The sequence below is a fragment of the Anoplolepis gracilipes genome, chromosome 3 (assembly GCF_047496725.1).
Source record: "Anoplolepis gracilipes chromosome 3, ASM4749672v1, whole genome shotgun sequence".
Classification (NCBI taxonomy): Eukaryota; Metazoa; Arthropoda; class Insecta; order Hymenoptera; family Formicidae; genus Anoplolepis; species Anoplolepis gracilipes.
The window spans coordinates 1,916,854-1,940,678 of NC_132972.1; the positions used below are offsets into that span (position 1 = coordinate 1,916,854).

Genomic DNA, 23,825 nt, shown 5'->3' on the forward strand with positions numbered 1-23,825 from the left:
CCGAATAATCTTTAATCTGAGATATAATCACAATGTGATATTTAAGTTGAAAATTACCACATCGCATTTAAATTTTTTTGTTAAGACTATAAACTGTCTTCTCTTGTGTCGATTTCCGATTCGTTTTGTATTCTTCAATAAAGAGTGTATCAAAGGGAAATAATTTGTATTCGGCTTATGTTTTATTAAAACAAACAAAATATAAAATGCATATTAATATTAATCATGATTAAAGATCGCCATCTATTATAAATCGATAGCAATTTCACATATCCTCTTGCGAGTGAGATTACCATCGACTTTAATTATAGCGAGAAGATAAATTAATTCACAAAGATAAGTCACATTTCGCCGTTGATATTAATCGTCGGAATGATCAATTATTCAGTTCGCAAGTTGAATCATTTATCGATAATGAGGATAGTAAAGGCTTCGTCACAGTGGGGATCGGGTCTGAAGGGAACCGAATGTATCGCAGATATTAATTATGCGGACGTGGTTATAAATAATTCCCATTGGACCGGTCGATCATTTTGAATTGCAAGAATGGTGCATTTTGGTATCATACATTATCATAGACAACACTGACCAGAGCCATCTCTGGATTATAACCGCGTCGTTGCCAAGTTTAATTAAAGCAATGATCTAGCTCCAACTATCGTCCGGCAAGCAATTCGCGCCAATTGCATCATTGAGCTAACCATAATAAACGCGTTGCTCTATTTAATTGAGGCGTGTACCAGTTTTGTACGGTTATATTGACACCGCTTATTATACACTGCGTGTCACCAAATTGAAACACAAATCACATCGTCAGCTCTTTAATGAATTGTAAAGACAATTAATTGTATTTTATTAGAAATTAATTTACACTGACGTAACTAAAAGGCTTCGAAATTTTCCCTAAAAAAAATCGATTCTAAATTGCCTAAAGTATGACAGTTTCTGAAAATTTATATATTATTTTTAAAATCAAATTAATCTGATTTCGATTTCACCTTCCTCTTTCAATATTCTTTTTTTTTTCACAATATCACGTACGTGTCGGGTCTCTCAGGTCTATCTCGGAGAATGTAAATCTGATGGGATCGTAATAGTTTGGCGTGACGAGAACTGAAGGGCAACGTCGGAACGGGGTAGATTTATGTGTCCGCGAAACAGTTCACGTAGAAATGACGAGGGGCTGATCGATATAAGAACTTACCGTAGAACCAGCATTGCTTCTCGCCGAAGCGGGGCCTCAGGAACGTATATTGCGGTTGAGACGGAAGATGATCCAGAAGGGCCGCCAGTCCAGCTACCAGGAGGGGCCCACCCCAAGCGTAACAGGCATAGACCCGGAGCCTGAGGGTCTCCTGACCTTTCTCCAGACTAACCGGTCGCAAATCCCTGAAAGCAAAGAAAGGCGAGGTTAGCCAAGAGCGTAGCGATCGCTAGGGAGAGAATATATGGGCGTTGTGAGATACATGGTGAAATAAAATATCGAGGCGAGCGCGCGTATCCGGTCCTCTTTTCCGCTTTTCTTCCTTGCTATATAGCAGAGAGAATGACCAAGACTATCTGTATAAGTGTTTTCTTTGTCCAGAACATAATAATAATGATGACAATAATAACAACAGTAAGCTAAGATTATTATTATTGTGAGAAAGTAGTTGAGAAAGACATATGTATTATTGTTATTATTATTATTATTATTATTATTATTATCATCGATCAATCGTCATAGTTATTAAAATGAAAGATTAATGAGCGAGAATTCGGCAATTAAGTTTCACTCGTAACGGACTAAATCGTAAAGCTTTATCATTGTCTGGCTAGTTTAACGTTGCTATAACGACACTCGTGGTAGGGAGATGAACGTTGGGGCTTAGCACGTGAGGGGTTGTTACCCGTAAATCGCACCCTATCGGTAGCAACGTTACTGTGAACGACGACACGGCAAATGTCGACTATCGTAACCAGTGTATCGTAAAAAGTGAAGTTTAAAATACGAATTAAAGTCATTTTTATTGGATCCTATGAATAAAGAATTGAGTCAAATGTATGTAGATATATTTATGAAATTTTTCATCGATAGAATGAAAATCATTCTGCAATATTGAATGATTGCATTAATCAGAATGAAACCAACGAAGATACACTAATAATTAAGTTGACTCCTGTTACAATTTTCTCTTGAAATTCTAATTAATAATATTCATTAAAAACACATATATTGAGAAACAAATAAATATAATTCATACTTTGGAAATGTATTTGAAAAATAATAATATAATATAATTTAAATAATATATATCCTCTGTTATATCTTTAGCTCTTTCTATAAAAATAGTACAGTGCTTTTTTTACAATGGAGAAATTTTATAATGTACTCTCTTGTTAGCGCAATTCTGTTAATGTAGGTAATTTTATATAATTTGCGATATTCGCATAGAGAAAAAATACAGAAATTACATCAGTGAAAGCTTTGTAACTAGATGACACGAGTTAGCGCAGACAGACATTCTCATTTAAATATTCTCTTTGTACATCCGGTCTGAATCAACGTATTATATAAATTTTTATCGAGTTTAATCCAGATATACACGTACATATGTGGCAGTGTGCATTGAACCTGTTTGAAAGTAAAAGTTTTGGAACAATTTTTAGAGATTCGGTCGCGTTTTCCTATGTCAGATAATTTTATGGCTCGCAGGTAATAAAATGTACAACAATCAACGCGTTACGTATTATTATGTCTCATATTTATTTACGTTTGTTGAATGTATAATTGTTAGCATACAATATTATATATAATAGGGTTTGCAGTTACATGGAAAGAGATATCATCATAGTCTCACATATCGTTATGAATATTAATGACAATTCGAACATACAATTTATAATTACAGTGTGTGTTATTATTATTATTATTATGCAATACAAATCTCTATAAAATACACTTATGTTAGATTACAAATTTACATATTGCATCTCTCATATTATTTTAATTTTCACTTATAAATTCTTTCGCTGATTAATTTAAAATTAATTTTTTCTCAAACAAGTAAAATAGCTTTGCATCAATATTGCCTTAGAGTATAAGAGATTATTTTAACAGAAACTTAATTTAAGATACAATTATGAAAAGATATTTAAAATGAAAAATAAGCAAAGGAAAAGAGACATTCATTAAAGTTTTCACTAAAAAAAAAAAAAAAAAAAAAATTCTAAGAAAAAATTCAATTTGGCAACCATGAAAAGAAGTTAGAGTTCTTATTTGAATAAATTACAGAAAGTGTACTTTTCTCGGACATCAAAAGTTCGCGATTGGTGTTCAATTCTAGCACGCGACGTTCCGATACGATGAAGATGTCCTACGTACGATCAATGCAAATTCCATCGAGAAAGAGAGGAATGGCGAGTGGGATGGTGGATATCTTGAGATACTAATTTCCTAGTAGTGCCTATATCTCATTTCTGGCATCGCTAATTAGGCATCGCCACTGTTGGCATGCGTCGTCCTCTCGTTCTTTCTCATCCTTTTGCTTCGCTGCTCTTCTAAGTAAAAGAGAGTCACGGAGGAAGAGAGAGAGAGAGAGAGAGATGGTAAGTGCGTGGGAGACCGCGACGTTTCGCTTCGACGTCGTCACGACGGCGCCACGATAATTTCTCAACCTGACCATCGCTTCCTGGTGAAACCGAAGGCATTCCAACCCGATGCGGGGATCGAGGGAGAACGACGTTAAATATCGTTGTGGTAGAGAAAATTAGCGAACTAGCGGATCCACATGCGGGAGTCGGTCGCGCGCGTGGATGCGTTTATTGCTGCGCGGCCATGCGTTTGTGCGTAAAGAGTAAGTTAGCAGTTAACCGAGGATATAGGGTCTCTGAGGAGGCAATTATGCGAACGACAAGCGGACTCGCGTGTGTTCCGCGACGGTGGGGAAGCAGGGGATTTACCTGGGCAACTTTCTCTTCTGTTCTCGATACACAGATCTCTCGCCGAGCACGGAGGAGAGAGAGAGAGAGAGAGAGAGAGAGAGACACGAGTTATTTTTGCGATATAATGAATCCTCTTGAAGCGAAGCCCCATTTAAACGGAAACTGGTGTACTGTCACAGAATATGCGCATCCTGTAATTGTATCTCGTGCTTGGCCGACGAAAGAGTCTCGGAGCACACGCATGGAGGTTTGTAAAGCCGAGGTAACGAAGTCGGTTATTAAATAGACGTCAGATAGCCATTGTTAATCTTTTGATCCTTCGTAACAGCTATTGTAGAGTCTATATGAGGGCCTTAATTATAATCTTTTTTTTTTTTTCTTTGAGATATTACTTTCTTCTCGTAATACGCAGAAGCATACAGCAGCCAAGACATAATAACATTGCTACGGGGATTATTAGTGAAAATAGCCTATTACGTAGCCACATGCTCAGGCTTTATTTTAAAATTGTCAATGATTAAGTATTTCATAATATTCAAGATAAATATATAGAGAGCAAACTTGAAGTCATAGAATTAATATCGCAGCCACATAAATCTAGAATTACATTACAAATTCTACTTCTCTTCTTTATTACGCGGTGATATTATAACTGGAAAGTTGCTTTGATCTTTTTCACTCTCTTCTCCAGCAGTCCACTTTTAGATAGACAAATCACTGCGAAAGAACAATACGAAAGCACGAAAGAGATTGAAACATTTATTAATACGTAAACGTAAGGCAGATCGTCGACAAGTAGATTAGTTTGTTAGAGTCTTCGCGCTGTTCGTGTCTTCGGAGCTAATATTTTATCCCCCTCCGTTCTATCTTTCCGAGCGCCGGGCGTTTAAACGGCGCAGACGTAATGCCAGCGTACTGTGTCTCTCGTTGGCCGTAGAGAAGCTAAGAGCTCCATATTTATCTCCCCGATATGGTAATTATACGGACGGCAATTAGCGGCAGTGTCGGCCGTTAGAGATACCCGCCAAACTCGGCGGTGTCTCGTGGAGAACGTAGTATAGTATGACAGGAGAGGGAGGGAAGGAGGTTCGTTACGCAGAAGATGGACACGAAGATATTATTTATTACGTTGACATTTTGCATTAAAGTAGAATATAATTTCACAATAAAGTGATAAGCGCGAAGGTACCTGTTAAAGTGCGAGTTAACTCGCGATTAATGATATTCTTAAGTTACTATCTCCTTTAAAGCTTTAAAAAATTAATGTAAGATATTCTTTAGGGTAAACTCGGGTAAGATGGCCATAGTTTTAGTTTAGATTTTTTAAAATCCAAAAAACATACTTTTATTTTTGTTATTTTTTTAATAGCGTTTGGCGTATTATTTTCACTGAAACTTAAATTACGTAATATTATGGAAATTAAAAGGAAAATATTTAATAAAAATTTTATATTATCAAAATAGTACAACATAAGCATTGGCCATCTTACCCAACTTTTAAGGAAAAGATGACCATAGTGGACGGAAAGATGGTCATAATATTTATAAAAAAATAATGAAAACGAAAATAAAAATTATAGATCATATAACAATTTACATATCTTTATAATACGTCTAATGAAAAATGTTGCAGGTAGTCAAAAGTAAAAATATGATATAAGATTCACAATATCGTTATTTCGAACAATGTATGCACATAATTTACTACTGTAAATATCGATTATCTTTGATAATGACTATAAAAAAGCGCACTATATAGCGATTATTGAAAAAATTACAGCCTATAACCATCTTTTCCGTATGGCCATCATATCCTAGTTTACTATTTCTTTCAATGCTCTTACGAGAACATTAACGCGCAAATCGTATTACAAAAGCAAAAAAGAACATACTGAGAACGTCTTTAAGAGACATCAAAAATGATTATCGACAACATTCGAGAGAGTCTCGAGGATCCTCTCCCCCTCCCCGAAATTCCTTCAAAAAACGAAAATGACGGAGTGAACTTTGTCATTCGAGACGTATGGAAAGTAAGTTACACTTTATTGAAAAGTTTCGAGAGCTCTTAAGTACGCGGAAACTTTCCGTCGAGACGCGAAAACGTTCGGCTCAACAGATCCTTCACCCTTCATTCACCGTCAATCGAGACATCTGTCTATCCTTTGTCCCTCATTATCCTTTACGTCTCTTCTTAATCTGAACATCAATTAATCTACATCCTCCCATGTATTCGTTTAACTATTTATTAACGCCTCTGCCATGTCGCTGGCGACACGTTTTATTTTTTTTTTCTATTATAAATCAAGAAATTTTACAGTCTAATAAATTATAAATTACTTAGGGACTTATTTTATGGGATTATTCAATGTGTAATCTATGCAAATCTATGCGAATTCTTAATAAAAGTATATCTAATCCCCTGATCTATCTGACTGTGAGTTATATCATGACAGTATTTTATGCTATGCAAATTTTATATATTTTATGCACATTTTAATGCTACAAGTAATTAAAAATGTTTTTTTTTTTTCCAAAATTTTGTAGCCATTAAATGTTATCATATATAACGTCAATTTCTTCATTAAATCGTCGAATAAGTAACTATTTACGTGATTAAGATTCCAATCGCGTGTCGAAAATATCATGCGAGCATTTATGATTCAGCTAGTTCGTGCGAGCAATTAAGAACACCCTTGCCGATTAAACGTCCCTGAACCCCAAACGCATGGAATACTACGAGGCATACAAAGGAACGAAGATGTAAGAAATCGACCTCAATTAGTAATAATCAACGAACGTGACAATTTATATTCGTCGTACACATCGCGTTCTCTTTCGTCGGATGAAAATTTCGCGAAAACGCAGTCTTTCGTATCGGAATATGCGGCAAACGCTTGTTGCTTCTCTTCTATATTATATATATATATATATATATATCGCAGCCGGTTCGATTTCCGGATAATCGATATTGTACTTCCGGAATTAGAGGTCGATTACGGATACGAGAATGAAGATAATGATAGTGGGGCTCACCATTGTCATCGTGAAATATCCGACCCTCTTCTCGTTCTTACCCTCCCTCTGCTTTCTAGCTTTTCTACTCATCCGCGCGATCGCTCTTGAATGCCGTTCTGTTACCGCGGCCAGACCGCGATAGTAATTCGAGAAGCAGGAAAAAGGTACTAAGAATTTTCGCGTCGGAGAAAAAGGCTATGGAACGCTCTAGCGTGGAATTCCATGCGGAAACGTGCTTCATATAAGTGCGAAGATAGACCATAAAATATATCGCATAACTTTCCTAGAGAGAAGAGAGATAATAATATATTCTTCGTGCGAATAATCGATAAAACTATAAAAGACAAAAGTTTACATTTCATTTTATGCATTTTATAATATCTCACGTTGTCTTTCATTTCACTGTCGTTTATAAATAACGATTAAAAATGAGCATTTGTTATAATTTTATTCTTAATCATACAATTAGGGTAAACTAGGGTATGATGGCCATAGGCTGTAATTTTTTCAATAATCGCTACATAGTGCGCTTTTTTAGTCATTATCAAAGATAATCGATATTTACAGTAGCATTTATGTGCATACATTGTTCGAAGTAACGATATTGTGAATCTTATATCATATTTTTACTTTTGACTACCTGCAAAGTTTTTCATGTGTCCACTAAAAACTGTTATAACATCGAATAAATTACAGTTAAGCTATCGTAATCAACGTTAGACGTATTATAAAGATATGTAAATTGTTATACGACCTATAATTTTTATTTTCGTTTTCATTATTTTTTTATAAATATTATGGTCATCTTTTCCTTAAAAGTTGGGTAAGATCGCCAATGCTTATGTTGTACTATTTTGATAATATAAAATTTCAATTAAATATTTTCCTTTTAATTCCGATAATATTACGTAATTTAAGCTTCAGTGAAGATAATATGTCAAACGCTATTAAAAAATAACAAAAATAAAAGTTTGATTTTTGCATTTTAAAAAACTATGGCCATCTTGCCCGAGTTTACCCTAACTATCTCAATGATGAAATCTCTTGTCTATAATTATTAAAAAATCATATGTATTGTATTACATCTACACACAAATCATAAACAAAAAAATTGGAATTTGCATTCACGCTAATGTTTGAAGAGGGGTGATCCAAGTTGCAGCGTTGGCCTCTATCGCAGCATCACGGAATGACGGTAATTATCGGAGGGTTTCACGTGTCGTTACTACTTATCGCGTGCGGCACGAACAGCGAACTTTCTTGCTCGGCAATAAGTGGCTTCAGGCAGCTTTTCGCTCTCCTTCTCTCTCATTACGCCTGGAATCAATCGATGGGTTCTCAACCGAGGATACAAGAAGAAGGCGTGCCGTGGCTTATTTCGTTATCATGGTAGCAGCTTCGACTTCCGCAAGGAACACGAAAAAATTGCGATCGACCTCGCTACGCGTAGGTGAAGATTCGAAAAATATCGGAAGCACAGCCCGGAACGCACAAACGTATAATCGAGACAAATCGCCCGTTGCAATCGAATTATTATTCTTTATATTCCGAACATGATAAACATGCCTTTGTGGTGAGTAAATTTTATTCGTCAATTATTTTCCTTTGACTCTCGCATCAAATTATTAAAATAAACATGTCAAGTGAAAACAACCTCGCAGTAGAATATAAAATATCTCTTCTTATTTTTCAATTTCTTGAGAAAAAGAAGTTGTGAACTCGTAAAAACATTTAAAGAAACATACATTTGATCGTTTTATAAAATATCGTATAAACATGTACATAAATATCATAGGAACATGTGGTTTATTGATATCTCTGACAATCCTGTTTAGTATGACAGAATTCATTTAATATATTTATAGTTGTCCAGACTAACTGGTATTTCTGATCGTTGCCCCTTTCACTTACAAGGATTGTTTTTGATTCTTTAGACACGATCTAACGATGTCGGGGGATACCTGCAGCTGCACGTACTCGAGTGGTATGCGTCCTTGGCATAACTGGTTCGAGGAATGCTATTGCATAATCAGAGACTACATAAGACGAAGATGTTGGAAGTCTGGTCTCTTCGACATGCTTTCTAACTTCAATCATAAGTGAAGATGACGATAGTGATGATACTCCCAACTTTGACAGATATATGGCCGTACGGATAGTGCGTGGGATATCTTAAAAATAAATGTTTGTGGAATTTGTAAAACGTATCTTTTCGACAAACTAAAACCGTATTTTTATCATCTACACGCAAAAGCGACGTAGATTTAAAAATTCCGAGAATGCTGGTTTACGATAATAGAAGTATATTTGAAATGCCAATTTAAATAAAGATTGTATAAGAAAACAATCTCTTCTTTATCCTTTGAAATATGTATTGCGATGTATCGTAAAAATTAATTTTATTAGGTAATTTATAATTTACAGAGAGATAAACAAACATATATTTAACTAAAAATCTGTTATAAATTATTCTAAAGTTTCAAACATCGATATTTAAATTGAAAGATGCAAATAAAATGAGAATTATAAATTCTCTATTATAGTGTATATTAATAAAAACAAGTCACTTGATATATCTTCATATATAAAAAATGAGATAGTCGGCTTTTGAAGTGTATACGACATGGTGGTTAGGTTGCTTTCAGCCATTATAGAACACATGCTATTTTCTCGTCTTTGCATAGATAATCGCTGGAAAAAAGAGAATGCTTGATATGCCGCGATATTATGAAAGGAGTAGGAGGCAATTTCGCAGTCGATATGCGGATTTTATATCGCGAACAAATCGAGGTGGAAAGCCATAGGGGGTGCCATGATGTCTACGAGGCAACTTGAGAAGTCGTTCCGATGATAGTCACGGGAAGTAGTCAGGTGTTTGTTGACGTGGGGTAACCGAGGAAAACGACGACAAAGACGATAGCGAGGAAGGGTGAGAGAGCCGTTAGAAGGGTATAGAACCAGAGATGGTAAAGTCGCTAATGGAGGAAAAACAGGAGGGACCAAAAGGAAAACAAACACCGAGAGTTAGCGGAGCGACAAGCTCTCTTTCTTCGACCAGTTTGTCCTGCTACTCTAGAGCGTTGACGTCCGAAAAACAAGAGGATCGAAGCATCTTTTGTATTGTCACGTGCGATATGCCCAAGTCATTTTCGAATAAGATGGATTGTCAATATTCTAATGCTTTTCGAAAATATTATTACAGTATGTCAGCAAGAATTACAATCGAATTTGCTCTTTTGTGATATAAGAATCATTGTGACGTAATCAGTTAAGAAAAAAGTTTATCAGTTTCGATCATAAAATTTATGACTTTCTCCTTCGTAAAATACAAACATGTCTGGATTTTATTAAAATTGCTGTACATAATTTTTATAAAACTTTAATGTTTAAAATAAAATCCTTTCTAAATATCAATGTAATAAATAACTGTATTTATTGAAGTCAACTAATTCGAGATCAGTAATTAGGTGATAAAAATGTAGCTGTAATTAAGGATTAACATTGTTATAATTTAATAAATTCGATAGTAAATTTTAATTTTCGAATTACTCTAAAATAAATCGAATTAACTAACGTTATCATTTTTATAAAGAAGTACTATTAATTTTCACTGTAAACTGATTTCCTTTTAAGAAATGTAATAGACCTCGTTAACTATATCTTGTTTTCGTCAACTAATTATATTATCGATTTATTATCAATATATTTATGATATATTATGATGTATTGAGAGTAGACCTCGCTATTGATTCTCTCTTGTCTATTTAGCAGGTGAATGTAGAGAAGCCTGTGCAAATCTGGATCATAGAGAAAGGAAATGAAAGACATAGCTCATCGAAATCTCGATTCATCGAGTACAGCTGGTTTTCGAAGGAGGGAACTCGAAACGTCATCCCGCGTTATCCGGGACGAGGGTGAGAATTTATGCGGTGTCATTCTCTCGTCTCTCGGGGCGCGCGCCGGAACATCGATCTTCGAGAACAACGGCTTCCCATCCTCTTATCAGAGATGTAAAATCGTTCGGGCAACTGGAATAGATCTATACGCGTAATGTCGGAGCGCGGAATCGCGAATTTATGACCGCGCTTTTTACGCTGATCTAAGATTCACGACCGTCGAACAGCCGCATCAGTCGCTTCGATATCGCTGTCCTTTTCGCAATAGATAATGTTCAGCGCAATTTCTGAAATTTACTAATACTAGTGCGCAAAATATATAGATTTTCAAGTAATGTTCTTTATTCAATAATCTTTAATTTATATAGATATTCAAAATTATATTTATATATATATACATATATATTAGTTACAAATTAACTTTTTGCTGTCCAATTCTAATCTAGTCTTCTGATAACTTGACTTGAAAAAGTTACATTTCATATAATATTTTTACATGAAGCTAACATACCTTAGAAATGCAAAGATGTTAAAAATTTCCTTTAAAATAATTATACCTATATACATTACTTATATATGTGGGGAATTATTTTTGTGTAAAAGACATTTTTGTAAAGAATATATTTTATTTTGTATATATATGTCATTTTGTCATATCGACCGTTAATTTAAAATTCTCGACCGTCGAACACGTGTTTTCCCGATGACGATGTTTGTGTACGCGACTTTTTTATTTACAATAATAAGGACACGAGGTCGAAAGAGACAGAGCAAATTAAAAATCGCAAACGAAGAGATGAACAAAAAAGAGAGGTCGACGTGAGACGAGAAAGACATGTGCGAGAAACAATTTTCCCTCTCACTTTGTAATTCTTTTTATAAATCATTAATAAATAATTTTACACGCGACAACATTTCGTGTAATAATTAAAACTTAAATAAATCCATATATATATATATACGTATTTCCAGATAGATTACGAAATTCGAATATAATTAGCTATGTTATGTAAAAAAAAAAAAAAAAAAAAAAACCGCGGAACAGACACGAAACAGACCCCAAGTTCTATCGTAACACCCCTCGTTATTCCCGCATGTCTGGTAACGACACGCAACACAGACAGTTCCTGTTTAACCCTGAACTTAGCCATGTGTTTTGTATTATGTGTTTTTCTTCTTAAGCTTGTAATTTTTTTTTATACTTTTCATATAATTTTACATGTGACAAAAATATAACATTTGAGCATTTTGCATAGATACTTTCATAGTTCTCGCCGACCATAAATCGATAATATTGACTTTTTTTCTTACGATTTCTCTTTAAATCTTATCCAACTTGTTGTCTGATATAAATAGAGCGGAAGGGCAGAAGGAAGCTGAGAAAAGGCAGAAGCAAGGAAGGAAGGAAGGAAGGAAGGAAGGAAGGAAGGAAAGAGATGGATGGAAGGATGCACTCTGGGGCACGGCTGATTGTTCGGGGGTTCCACGAGCGGTTATCTGCAAATGAAGGGCCGCAAATGCGGAACAGTAGTGAATGCGGGAGGAATTGCGGGCGCGTCGTCCAAGTTTATGGCGGATGGCAGGAAGGGTCGAGGGTGAGAAAGAGAAAGGGAAAGAGAGAGACTCGCTTGCACGACCAGGCGAGAAGGGTGGCACGATAGAAACGGCGCGACAGGGATAGTTTGTTCGCGTATAATTCGATCGGCCGCAAAATTATTGTCTGAATACGGCTTTCTTTCCGCGGAATTGCCTGTCTAGCGTCTGTTTCCTCTCGAAGGCGATGAGACTTTCCCAGATAAGAATCCAATAGTACAGGAAGGTCGCTTGTTTTCTCGCGAGTTTATCCCATTTTATAACTCGCTTCCCCGTACACCGCGAGAATATAATGTCCAGAGTTTCCAACTGTATGATAGTTTCGGCTCGATTCCCTGCTTCCGACCGGAGGGATAATTATTTCAGTCTTGTTTAGATTCTGTTACGGATATCGCGAAATGTGGTATGGATTTCATTGATGGGAACCACTTTCCAAGTGGTTTGAGTATCGATTTCCAGTATGTAGAAAGCTCCTTTATTAAGTTTACTTTTAGGATATGAACAGCCGAAAGTGATATTAAATATAAAGATTCAAAGTGTGTGGAAAAAAATATAATGATATAAATGATATAAAATTAAATTAAATTAAAATTAAAAAATAAATATAATACTCAAACTCAAGTATTAATTTTCGTTCAATTTGCTATTGCAATTAATGGTATATGCGTTTCGGAATTAACATGGTTTATCTCTAATTTCGATGCTATAATCGCTATATTATTCTCCCTGTTCTTCATACAATATTAAAAATTGTAAATTCCTCGCAGTTTCAAAATATTCCTTCGTTTGAATTGAAAAAGAATAAAAAGTTCAGAGAGACTGTTTTGACCAGAGAAAGTTTTCGGAACTGTGCAGCGAGATGGGAGAATCGCGCAGATACCAGTGAACAATGGCTCGATAAATCTGACGTTATTCCTGTGAAGACACTCGTGTAAATCCTAATAAATTTCTGCGATACCTAAATTCTGCACAACGGATGAGAACAGCTTTTTTATCTTTACAGTTTCAGAAAGACCCATGACACTAGAATATCCGTCACGACGGTGTGTGACAGACTTGTGATTGATTAGCGTTAGTCCAGGCGTTATAGATTTATCGTCGACACGATCACAGTCCGAACGGTGACAATCTTGTCAGCGATGATTGTTAAGGAAAATCGGCCAATCAGTGACGTGCGCGCGCGAGCGCACATACATCGGTTTTGCGGGTAGCATGGCAGTCTAATGGCCATTTACACTATCCGCCAATGTAAATGGGAGATCGTAGGGTGAGTTGAATGGTCCCCCCATCAAAGGACCCCCCTTCGACATCTAGTCGATTGAGCCACGTCGATCTTGTGGTCAGCGTCTCGTGCAGGACCGTTTCTCCTAAATTAGATTGATAACTAATAAAAGCAAGATTGATAGATTCGATGAAGCAAATTGATGAAGTATTTACAGTGTCTTAGGTCTATATTTATTTAAAATATCTTTCATATAAATTGCTCATCAGATTTCTCATCTTTAATAAAGATATAGAAGATACATTTATTGCTCTTATGACAAAATTAATCCTTTGCGTTCGTATAAAAGATATCCGAGAGATATTTCAGTAAAAATATATATACCTTCTTACGTGATTGTAAATAATTATTCTAATTTCTCGATATAATTTTTCACTTTCATCTCGCGACATTAAATTAAACAGTATAAAAGATATGAATTTCTCATTATAATTATTCTAATATAAATAGCGCGTCTTTATATAGCAAGTTGCAGTTGTCGTTTTAGATCAGCCTTGAGAAGTGCTGTTCACTTACTTAATGTAAAGATACTTGGTGCGAAGATACTTAAGGTAAGGGTGCTGCTTTATCGGAGTCGCATATTAACGAGCACTTGCACCATTTCGACTTCCGCTCCGCTGAGCTTCCGTGCACCATCGCCGATGGTAGTGCACGTGGGCGGCTAAGGAAGATCGGGAAGAGTTACGAGCGTAAACGAGAAGGGTGTCGGTATGGGGTTTATATACGATCCGTGGCCGTTGCAGCCGCCGACCGTGCGGACCGAGCTTTACGAGCGATAAAACCAAGGACGGGGAATCGACCGTCGCGTCGGTGGCTTCCCGTTGCTTTCCTCACTTTTTGCTGAGCACATCGTCGTGTCGCAGCTGCAAATCATCTACCGTGCAACGATGATGGAGAGGCGAAAGTCAAAATGATAATGTGCCAGCGCGTATCTTTTTTTTTTTTTATTACGAAAACGTGACTCGAAAATTGCGAGGGAGAATCGCTCGAAGGTCAAATAATAGCCCGGCAAGTTTGTTTGGAAAATGTCTAGACATCTCGAGTGTGAAAACGCGATTAAAAAGATATTTTGGATTTGAATAAATAATTTTAGCGAATGTATCGTAAAAAAATTGATTGATTACGAAACCGAGGCGAATAAGTACAGAGATGAGAAAATTTCTTTCCAAAAGTGTTTAGTAATTTCTCTTTGAGATTGCATAAATACGATTCAAGAAAGTCGAGCGCCAGAGCATTCAAGAGTATAATAATTCAGCATAACATGCTGTAGGATATAAGTGCCCATTAGCATATACAATACGAGGCGCATTCAAATGGCTTCGTAAGAAATAAGTTGAAGAAACACATTAGGCCGAATGACTTTCAATAAACGATGCTGTGATGATCTGTGCGTATTGATTTTTTCATTCGGTAACTCGATCGAGATACAGTTCTCTGACAACACATCATACGTTCGCTACAGGTTTAGAAATCGATAAAGAATTTAAAATGCAAATATTAAAAGGAAATTAGATAACTTGATTGCAAATTAAAAATCAATATTAATTTATATACAAATGCTTGGAACAGTGCGCATTAGAAAATTTAACAAAATAGATTTTCATGAACACCAATTAATTTATAATTATGGAAATATACATATATAAAATACATTCTTTATATAAAAGTTCAGCTATTTTATAACGAGCTAAAAAAGTTTTTTATAAAACCGACTTGTAAAAATTCGAGACTCTTAAAGTCATATATATGCATAAAGCAGGTACTTTATAAAAATTCATTTATTTCACAAGAAAGTTTGTTTGTTTGTTTTTTTTTTTTTTTTTTTGTTTTTTTTTTTTTATAAAATAGAATTAAAAAAGTCCGAAATTTTTTAAAAAGTTAAAGATCGATTAAAAGTTAAATTAAAAATTAAAGAAATTAAAAGTCAAAGATCGATTTTACAAAACGCTTACAACGTATATACATATGTATAAAATATTATTAGATGTAAAATATGAAAAATTCAAACTTTTTTTTCCAAATTTGAATAAATTTACACAAATAAAACTCAATCAGATTGCATGACTCAATATTGAATAAGAGATAAATCTGTATCTGTGTCCACATCATTGGCCCGTGGGCCATTTAGAAACCCAGATGTATCATTGTCCCTATCACGGTGGTCCCGCAAATGAAACGAACAAAGAAAGGCGAGGCCGCCGCGCCGATCCAGATCCGTTTCGCGGTTCGTCTTTACGAGCGGGGCGTCTGTCACGAAAAGAGATTACGGGCGCGTCTCCTCCGCCCCCGCATTTAGCGGATGCGCAACTTTGGCGATGCAGTTTGCTCACCATTAGCGAAACGTCGGGCCGGATGAGAAACCGGCGCATCGGGACGGTTCTGTCTGATCGGCGGCCTCCCTTCAGAGAGGAATAATTGCGCGAACCATTAGGCCTGAATCCGGCTTAGGAAGCGACTTCTCCGAGCCGGAGTACCATTCGGGGCTCCGATGAGGGAGAGAAAGAGGGAGGGGGTTGTTATTGGTCGTAGTAGACCGTCGAAGACGGGGGATTTTGAGGCATCGCGCGACTGTAGGAATTATTTATCGGAGGAATTATATTCCATATAAAGCCACGAGACTACTCGCTCCCCTCGCCTCCCACATTGCCAAGCTCCTTGTTACGCATTCATGACCTTCTCGTTATCTGTCGGATTTGCCAAAGTTTCTCTAGAATGCCTTCTCGAGCGAAACTATCGAAAACTTTTATATTCCCTGTGCATTCTTTGAATAGTCTTTATATTCTCTCACACGCGTACGTATCTAAAGATTTAACATAGCACGAGATTGATTAAATAAATTATCATTATATAATTCGGTATTATTTTAATCAGTAATATTTTTCAACAATATATATGGTCAATTTGCATTTTTCATAATTATATTTTAATTGAGAAATAGATATATTTTTATATGCATATAATAAATATATATATATATATATATATATATATATATATATATATATATGTTGAACGTACAAAGTATATATATGTTATTTTATTTTTATGCATTATGTATGATATTCACGAGTCAAGGGCGAATTTAATGACGCAGCCAAATTCTCAATGAAATAAATTTTTCTTTCAGTTTCTCTATAATCGTAACAAAAATAGAAGGATAAAAAAACAAGTATTTGAAAGAACTCCATGAGAGAAAATACACACAATAAAACGCGTGTATATTTATATATATATATATATATATATACTACGAGATATCTAACTACGAGAAATTCGATGGTAAACAGATTTTATTATCGCCTTCTGGGAATAACGTTTCTCGCAAAATAAGAAAACTCTCGGGATACTCTTGAGAAAAAGTCTTTGTGAAAGAAAGACCAGGAAGAACCGATGAATAGCAGCGCCGAGTTTGCTACAACGACCCCGTTACGCGTTGCACCAGTCAATTAGTTTCAGCGAGTAAAGAGACTTTCTTGCCGATGTTCGCGACGTATTTGAACTGTCCATCTCAAACGATGATTCTGAGTAAACGTTTTTCCGAGAATTTCCGATGTCCGTTATCTCGCCGAGGCGGAACTCGGCGAGACTGTCCCTCCTCTCTTATCTCATTTCTGCTTAGAAAACGAAATCGTCGCTTAAAAATAACTCGCGCAAAAAAGTACCTAACATCGGCAAACGCAGTCGATCGGCTGATCGAGGGCGCGACGAAAAAAAAAATCGCGTTACGTATTTGTGATGTCTCTGTGACTTATTTGGTCTCATTTCGTCTCGTTCGGCTTGCTATTTCAAGGCATTGTTTTTATCCACTTTATTTCTCTTAGAACTAAAAGTATGCAAAAAAGCGAAGTACTTTTAAGTTTCGGATGATCTCTTTAAAGAGAGAGAGAGAAAGAGAGAGTAAAAAATAATAGTAAAGTAAAATACTGTTCTCCTGTAAATGCCTGTAGAGAGCAAAAGAAATGGCAATCTTTGGAATTCCGGAAGAAACAAATAGTGCACGAAATAATAAGAGTTGTGTATTAGTTTGTAACATCTAGTCATTTTTTTTCTGTTAAAGTTGTACGGATAAGTATAACAATAAGAATGTCAGCAGTACATTACGGCGGCCATTCATCAAAGATTGTTCTTTTATAAGAGCACAAAACAGATCGATTCTTCGGCGCGGATAAAAATCGCCGATGAAAGCCAGGATTATTAAATTTATTGAGAGCGAACGTTCTAGCAGGCAATCTATCGTTGTCAGAGAAGCGCGACGAAGCTCGAGCAACGTACTCAGAAGGGGCAAAAAAAAGCAAAAGGAAAGAGGGAGTGAAGCAAAAGGTATGAGAAGGGAAAGGTATGAGAAATCGAGCACGTGGGCGATGCGTGAGCGGAAATCGAAAGGCAATAACGAATTAGTCGCGCAAGTAATGGAATTAACCGCTAATCGAACGGACGTGTCATTTAATTATGGAAAGTGACGTCGTCGTCCGAAGCCATGTCCGCACAAAATGGCTGAATGCGCCGTAAATGATTGGCCGCCATCATCATTTAACGTATTCATTTTCCCTTAAATCGAAATCATGAAAATCAAATGTCAATTATAATAATATTCGATTCGTCAAATAAATGCGGTAATATTTTAAATATTGAAAAAAAAAAAAAAAAAAAACCTGGTTACGTTACAAGATTTTAATAAAGAAATGTTGATTTTTTTCAATATTCAGATACTCTTTTCCAATTGCTTTGATAATTTTATCTTATCGAAGCATTTTTCACATAATTTGTTCTTTTCATGACTGTAATAAATCTTCTTTTTCTCGTCAACTCTAATGGAGTTCGTTTCTTTAACAGCGAAAAAGCTAACTAGACTGCCGTAGAGAGTAGACGTTTTAAGAGGATATCGCCACAAGAGACGATAGCCGCTTTCGACGGAAATGTCAGCTAAATCGCCCAGCTCGATAAGGTTCACCGAAGGATCGCACGAGCGAAATTAAGTTCGTGCCGCTCAGCAGGAAGGAGGACCGAACAGGAAGAAGTTGAACATGTGGGCGACATGTGAGCGGCAAGCAAAGAAGATGTGGTTAATTCTCTTTCTCTCTTTGCTTCCTTCCTTCTTTCTCCTCCACGGCCATATCGATAAAAGAAGTGGTAGAAACGATGTCCTCGAAGTTCATCGAGAAGTCCGCCCTGGTCGTGTCTCGTGCCCGATTAACTTTTACCGATAAATTTTTACCCGATCGTTCGGCATTCGTCTCGCGACCTCACCCGCGACCGATTGGTCTTTTCCGGCGCGTATCTGCGATTTCTCTCTCGGTCCTCTTGTTCCCACTTCTTTCCTTCATTTACTCCAACAAGGTGCTACAGATGAAGTTACATCTCGTGGGATAAAGTTCGCGCGCAAAAGTTGCCTCCGGCTCGCGCGATTGAAAACGTGATTGTTTCCAAGTATCGTTCTCAGCTCGAACTTGTAAGATGTTTTGTAGTTTACAGTTTAACGCGTGGTTCTTTAACAATGCAAGTGTAAATTATTAATAAATATTTTATTTAGTTGTTTCAATTGCCTTGCATATTAAACGATATTACAAATAGTCATATGAAATATTATGAGAATGAAAAATATTGCAAGCAATGTAACAATTATAAAGAATTCAATGTTGTGCTAATAAAATTCAAATGTTATTATTTTCGGACCCGACTGATTGTTTTTTGCCAACATATTTTTTTATATTTGCTCAACTGCATCTTAAAATATAGCATTATTCGTCATTAATAACATTATAAATTATAAAAAATTGTTAAATAAAAAGTAAAATACAACGCGTATCCTATCATTCATAATCCTTCATAATACAATCTGCTGTACTGTCATAAGTTCTACCTGTCCGACACAAATGCCGTCGATCGCAGACGTTGCCCGGATGATTTATGAGTTATCTCTTCCGCTGAGGGATCCCAACAATTTAATTACAACGATACAGTCATCAAATAATTTCCAAAAGTATGATTTAACTAATTATTCTTGTCCTACACCAAAATAATATAACTTTACTTTATTTATTATATTTAATATTCATCGATTATTTTGCTCTAGTGACGTAGTGCCTTATTATTTCATATTCGTCAAATATAACAAAAGTTCCTTGCAGATTAAAAGGTACAACTCATATAATTGTATATTCTGCATTTTTGCTTAATCTTTCTTTCAGCAAACATTATTGATAAATACCAAGATAAGTTTGATTAAACAAGAGATAAATATTTAATGCAATTAATATTCAAATTATTTCTCCTTTTGTTTGCAAAATGTTTGCAAAATTATTTTGTTAACAAATTATCTTGCCAACAAATATTAATTATAAATTTAAAAACATATTGTTATAGAAAATATGATTTTACTTAATACTGCAGTAGAATCTTATTTATTTCTGTAGATGGATTAAATGGAATTAAACGAATAACGTTAAATCGCACTCTCCTGTAGGTCTTCGTCGCTACAAGATGACTCCGGTTCTTACAGACCGTCTCGGTAATCCTTAAGTGATTAACGCTACGAAACTTTCCGCACTGGGCCCGTACTGGGATATATTTTGCTAGCATCTGGAACGTCGCGTTGCACAGACGGTAGACACCTTTTTCTCGGACTATGACGAAGTCCAGCCATCTGTCGCCACCGGTGCCGCCATCGGAGGCTGCGGAGATGCGGGTTACTGATTTGAATATCGGAAGGGGTCCGCGGGGACCCGTGGCTTTAATTAAAACTCCTGTTTCGCCTAAAGTGTCGCTGCGCTTCGTGTCTAAATGAAAATCGAAATATTGTCGACCGTGTCCCGCCCATGAGTTCGTCGTCGAGCGTTGGAAAAGCCCCCTTTTGCTTCATCCAAATCGTCCGAACGGTTCTATTCCCGCCACCCCCCCCCCGCCCTCCACCCTCCCTTCTGTTGGACCCGATTGAACGAACCGAGTTATTCATCGAAATTGGAATATTTTGCGAGAACGGATATTGAGAGAAGGAAACGAGGCTGACCCTGTCTGCACTGACTGAACTGATGTCTACTCCCGATTCAATGCTATGGCTAATTTCATTTTAAAAATTGCACGCGATTAATTAAATTATAAATCGCACGTGTGTGTGTGTGTGTAAGTATAATACGTTAGAAAGTTCTTACTTTGAATTACAATTATATAAGATATTAACAAATGTCCGTAGGGTAAACTCGGGCAAGATGGCCATAGTGTTTTAAAATGCAAAAAACATACTTTTATTTTCGTTATTTTTTAATAATTATTTATTATTTATTATAATCCATACCTTTCGGCTTGGCCATGGCTTCCGGTTACAATTGTTCATTTTGTTCGTGTTTTTTTATAGAATATAGAATATAAAATATCATAAAATATCAAATATTAGTGTACTATATAGTCTATATCCTAAAGATTATGATTATGCAGATTATAAAGATTACAATTACAATAAGCAAACTAAGAGAGATAAAAATACATAATAATAATTATAATAATGTGATATAAAGTAATACTGTAATAAAGTGATAAAGCAAATGATAATAATTTATTTTTTAATAATGTTTGACATATTATATTTTCACTGAAGCTTAAATTACGTAATATTATTGAAATTAAAAAGAAAATATTTCATAGAAATTTTATATTATCAAAATAGTACAACATAAGCATTGGCCATCTTATCCAACTTTTAAGGAAAAGATGACCATAATATTTATAAAAAAATAGTGAAAATAAAAATAAAAATTATAGGTCATATAACAATTTACATATCTTTATAATACGTCTAACGTCGATTACGATAGCTTAACTGTAATTTATTCGACGTTATAATAGTTTTTAGTGGACAAATGAAAAACTTTGCAGGTAGTCAAAAGTAAAAATATGATATAAGATTCACAATATCGTTATTTCGAATAATGCACATAAACTACTGTAAATATCGATTATCTTTGATAAAGACTAAAAAAGCGCACTATGTAGCGATTACTGAAAAAATTACAGCCTATGGCCATCTTTTCCGATATGGCCTGACCATCATACCCTAGTTTACCCTATCCGTCACAATCGGATGTTGACACAAAACGAAACAATGGCAAAAAATCATCGGTGAGTTTATGGAAATCGATTAGATCTTCATCAATATTGTGCGGAGAGAAGACAATAGTGATGGTGAATACCGCCGTCATACACGTCGTCGTTACTCTCGTGGGGCGGGGGAGTCTCGTATACCATCGTACACCACGGATGGACCACGCGAAAAGAAACACGACCCACGCGAAGGCCATAATCAACGACGTCGTCCTACGGGGTTTCTCGCGCTCGCCAATTGTGACTGCGGCCGGTGCCGCGGTGTGTTTCTCCTCTCTCTTTCTTTTATCTCTTTCCTTCTTTCTAACGTGTCGACGACCCCCGTGTATACGAAGGTTAGCGAGAAACGCCAGCCGTCGCGATTTCTTGCGGCGAGATATTCTAGTGACGACGACGACGACGACGACGACGACGACGACGACGATGACGATGACGAACGCCAAACACTGGTCGAAGGCCGTATTGAATCAATTAGTCGAACAAGTTATACGTTTATTCCTTGCCGCCCGCGTTGTTACGACATTATGCATGGTTTTATTAAAACGACAAGTACATGATGCTTTTTATTGTATTTATTGTGAGAAGAAGAAGACGAACGCTCATGCATATGTTATGCGCGTGATATGCGTTTGTAATCTATGACACGCTCGTTTTCAGGCATAATTGCGTACATTAATAACTCGGGCGACTTCTTATTGCAGTGCAGTACCATCGGCGTTGCTGTACAACAGCACGCTGTAAATTACATTGCCCGTAAAGGTCGATCCGAGTATGATAAAAAATTGCATTCCCCATCAACTACCGGCTTCGTCTAAGATACAAGCTGCCTTTACCATAAGGACTCCCCATATCTTTCGTACCACACTCTTCAGGTAGGTAGATAGGTATCTGCAATGGCTATCGCGCATTCCTGCTGCCGTTGCTATAGCTGACGTCATCGACCATCTTTTTTGGTCCTGTCGGGAGACTGAAGTTCACGGTCGCGTGAGAAACGCACTGCCTATCCAAATCATTTCCCGCGAAACATATGCCGTAATTTTAATTATAAAAAAAGGTTGTATATAGAATATTTAATTAAATAATTAATAATATTATATACTAATTTATTACATTTATTATATAATCATTTAGTAAAATATTACACTAGATTTTAATGCAAATAAAACAAAATTTTAACACAAGTAATGAAAAATACATTTAAATCTCACTTTTTTTTTTAATTTGATAAATTGAGAAAAATTGTTCACTCCAAAAGCTTATTGTTTCATAAAGTTCTTAATGTGAGACATGCAAAGAGCTGTTTCTTATTTAGTAGTAAAATTGAATGTAAATTAATATACCTATTTTTCTCAGCGTAGCTAATAAAACGTTCGGATAATTGGACGTCGAATTAATGGACGTTGGATAATTAAGCCCTATCGCATCTCGCTTTTCGAGGTAAATGTAATTCGCGCGTTGTACATCATCGCGCCCCTTTGCAGCTCGATACAAACGGCGTTATAATTTAGCCGCGCTGTCATTTCCGTTGAAAACGGAGCTAAGATATCCCACGCGAGATTCCGTGGCACTTTGCGTGGCTTCCCGCGAGACGAAATCGATACGCCTTTCAGCGGTCGTATAATTACCGTTTCATAGAAAACCACGGGACAGGAATTATGGGGTACGCTGGCGATGTCGTTCAGGATATGTATGCGAGGCATTCGTTTACGTTACCTACATGGTACCTACAGACAGACCGGACGTTACAGCTCGGGGTTTCGTAAAGGTATCGTGTTACGGTCCACGGCATCGCGAGGTGGCCATTAGAAAAGCCATAACCGACCCTGTGGGGAGACTCTCCGGCTGTGTTCTTAAGCCATACGAGCAAGCAATATAGATAGATAATCGAGAGTTTTTACTCGCCCGTGAGCCCTTACACAATCGCACGATTTATTAATCTCATCGATTTACGTCACACGACCGGTTTGCTGGAAGTCGCTCGAGTCCGCTTTATTCAAGCGAGATAAGTGTATTACGCTCTG

General features: G+C 36.3%; 1 protein-coding gene across 2 annotated transcripts in view; it reads right to left on the bottom strand.

Annotated features, from left to right (window-relative positions):
• Mthl1 (adhesion G-protein coupled receptor methuselah-like 1) overlaps positions 1-23,825 on the bottom strand; it is a 142,408-nt gene that overhangs the window by 27,173 nt on the left and 91,410 nt on the right. For both annotated transcript variants that reach the window (XM_072888995.1, XM_072888994.1), the window contains exon 5: positions 1,205-1,389. In XM_072888995.1, the coding sequence (XP_072745096.1) occupies positions 1,205-1,389 (185 nt within the window). The remainder of the gene's footprint in view (positions 1-1,204; positions 1,390-23,825) is intronic.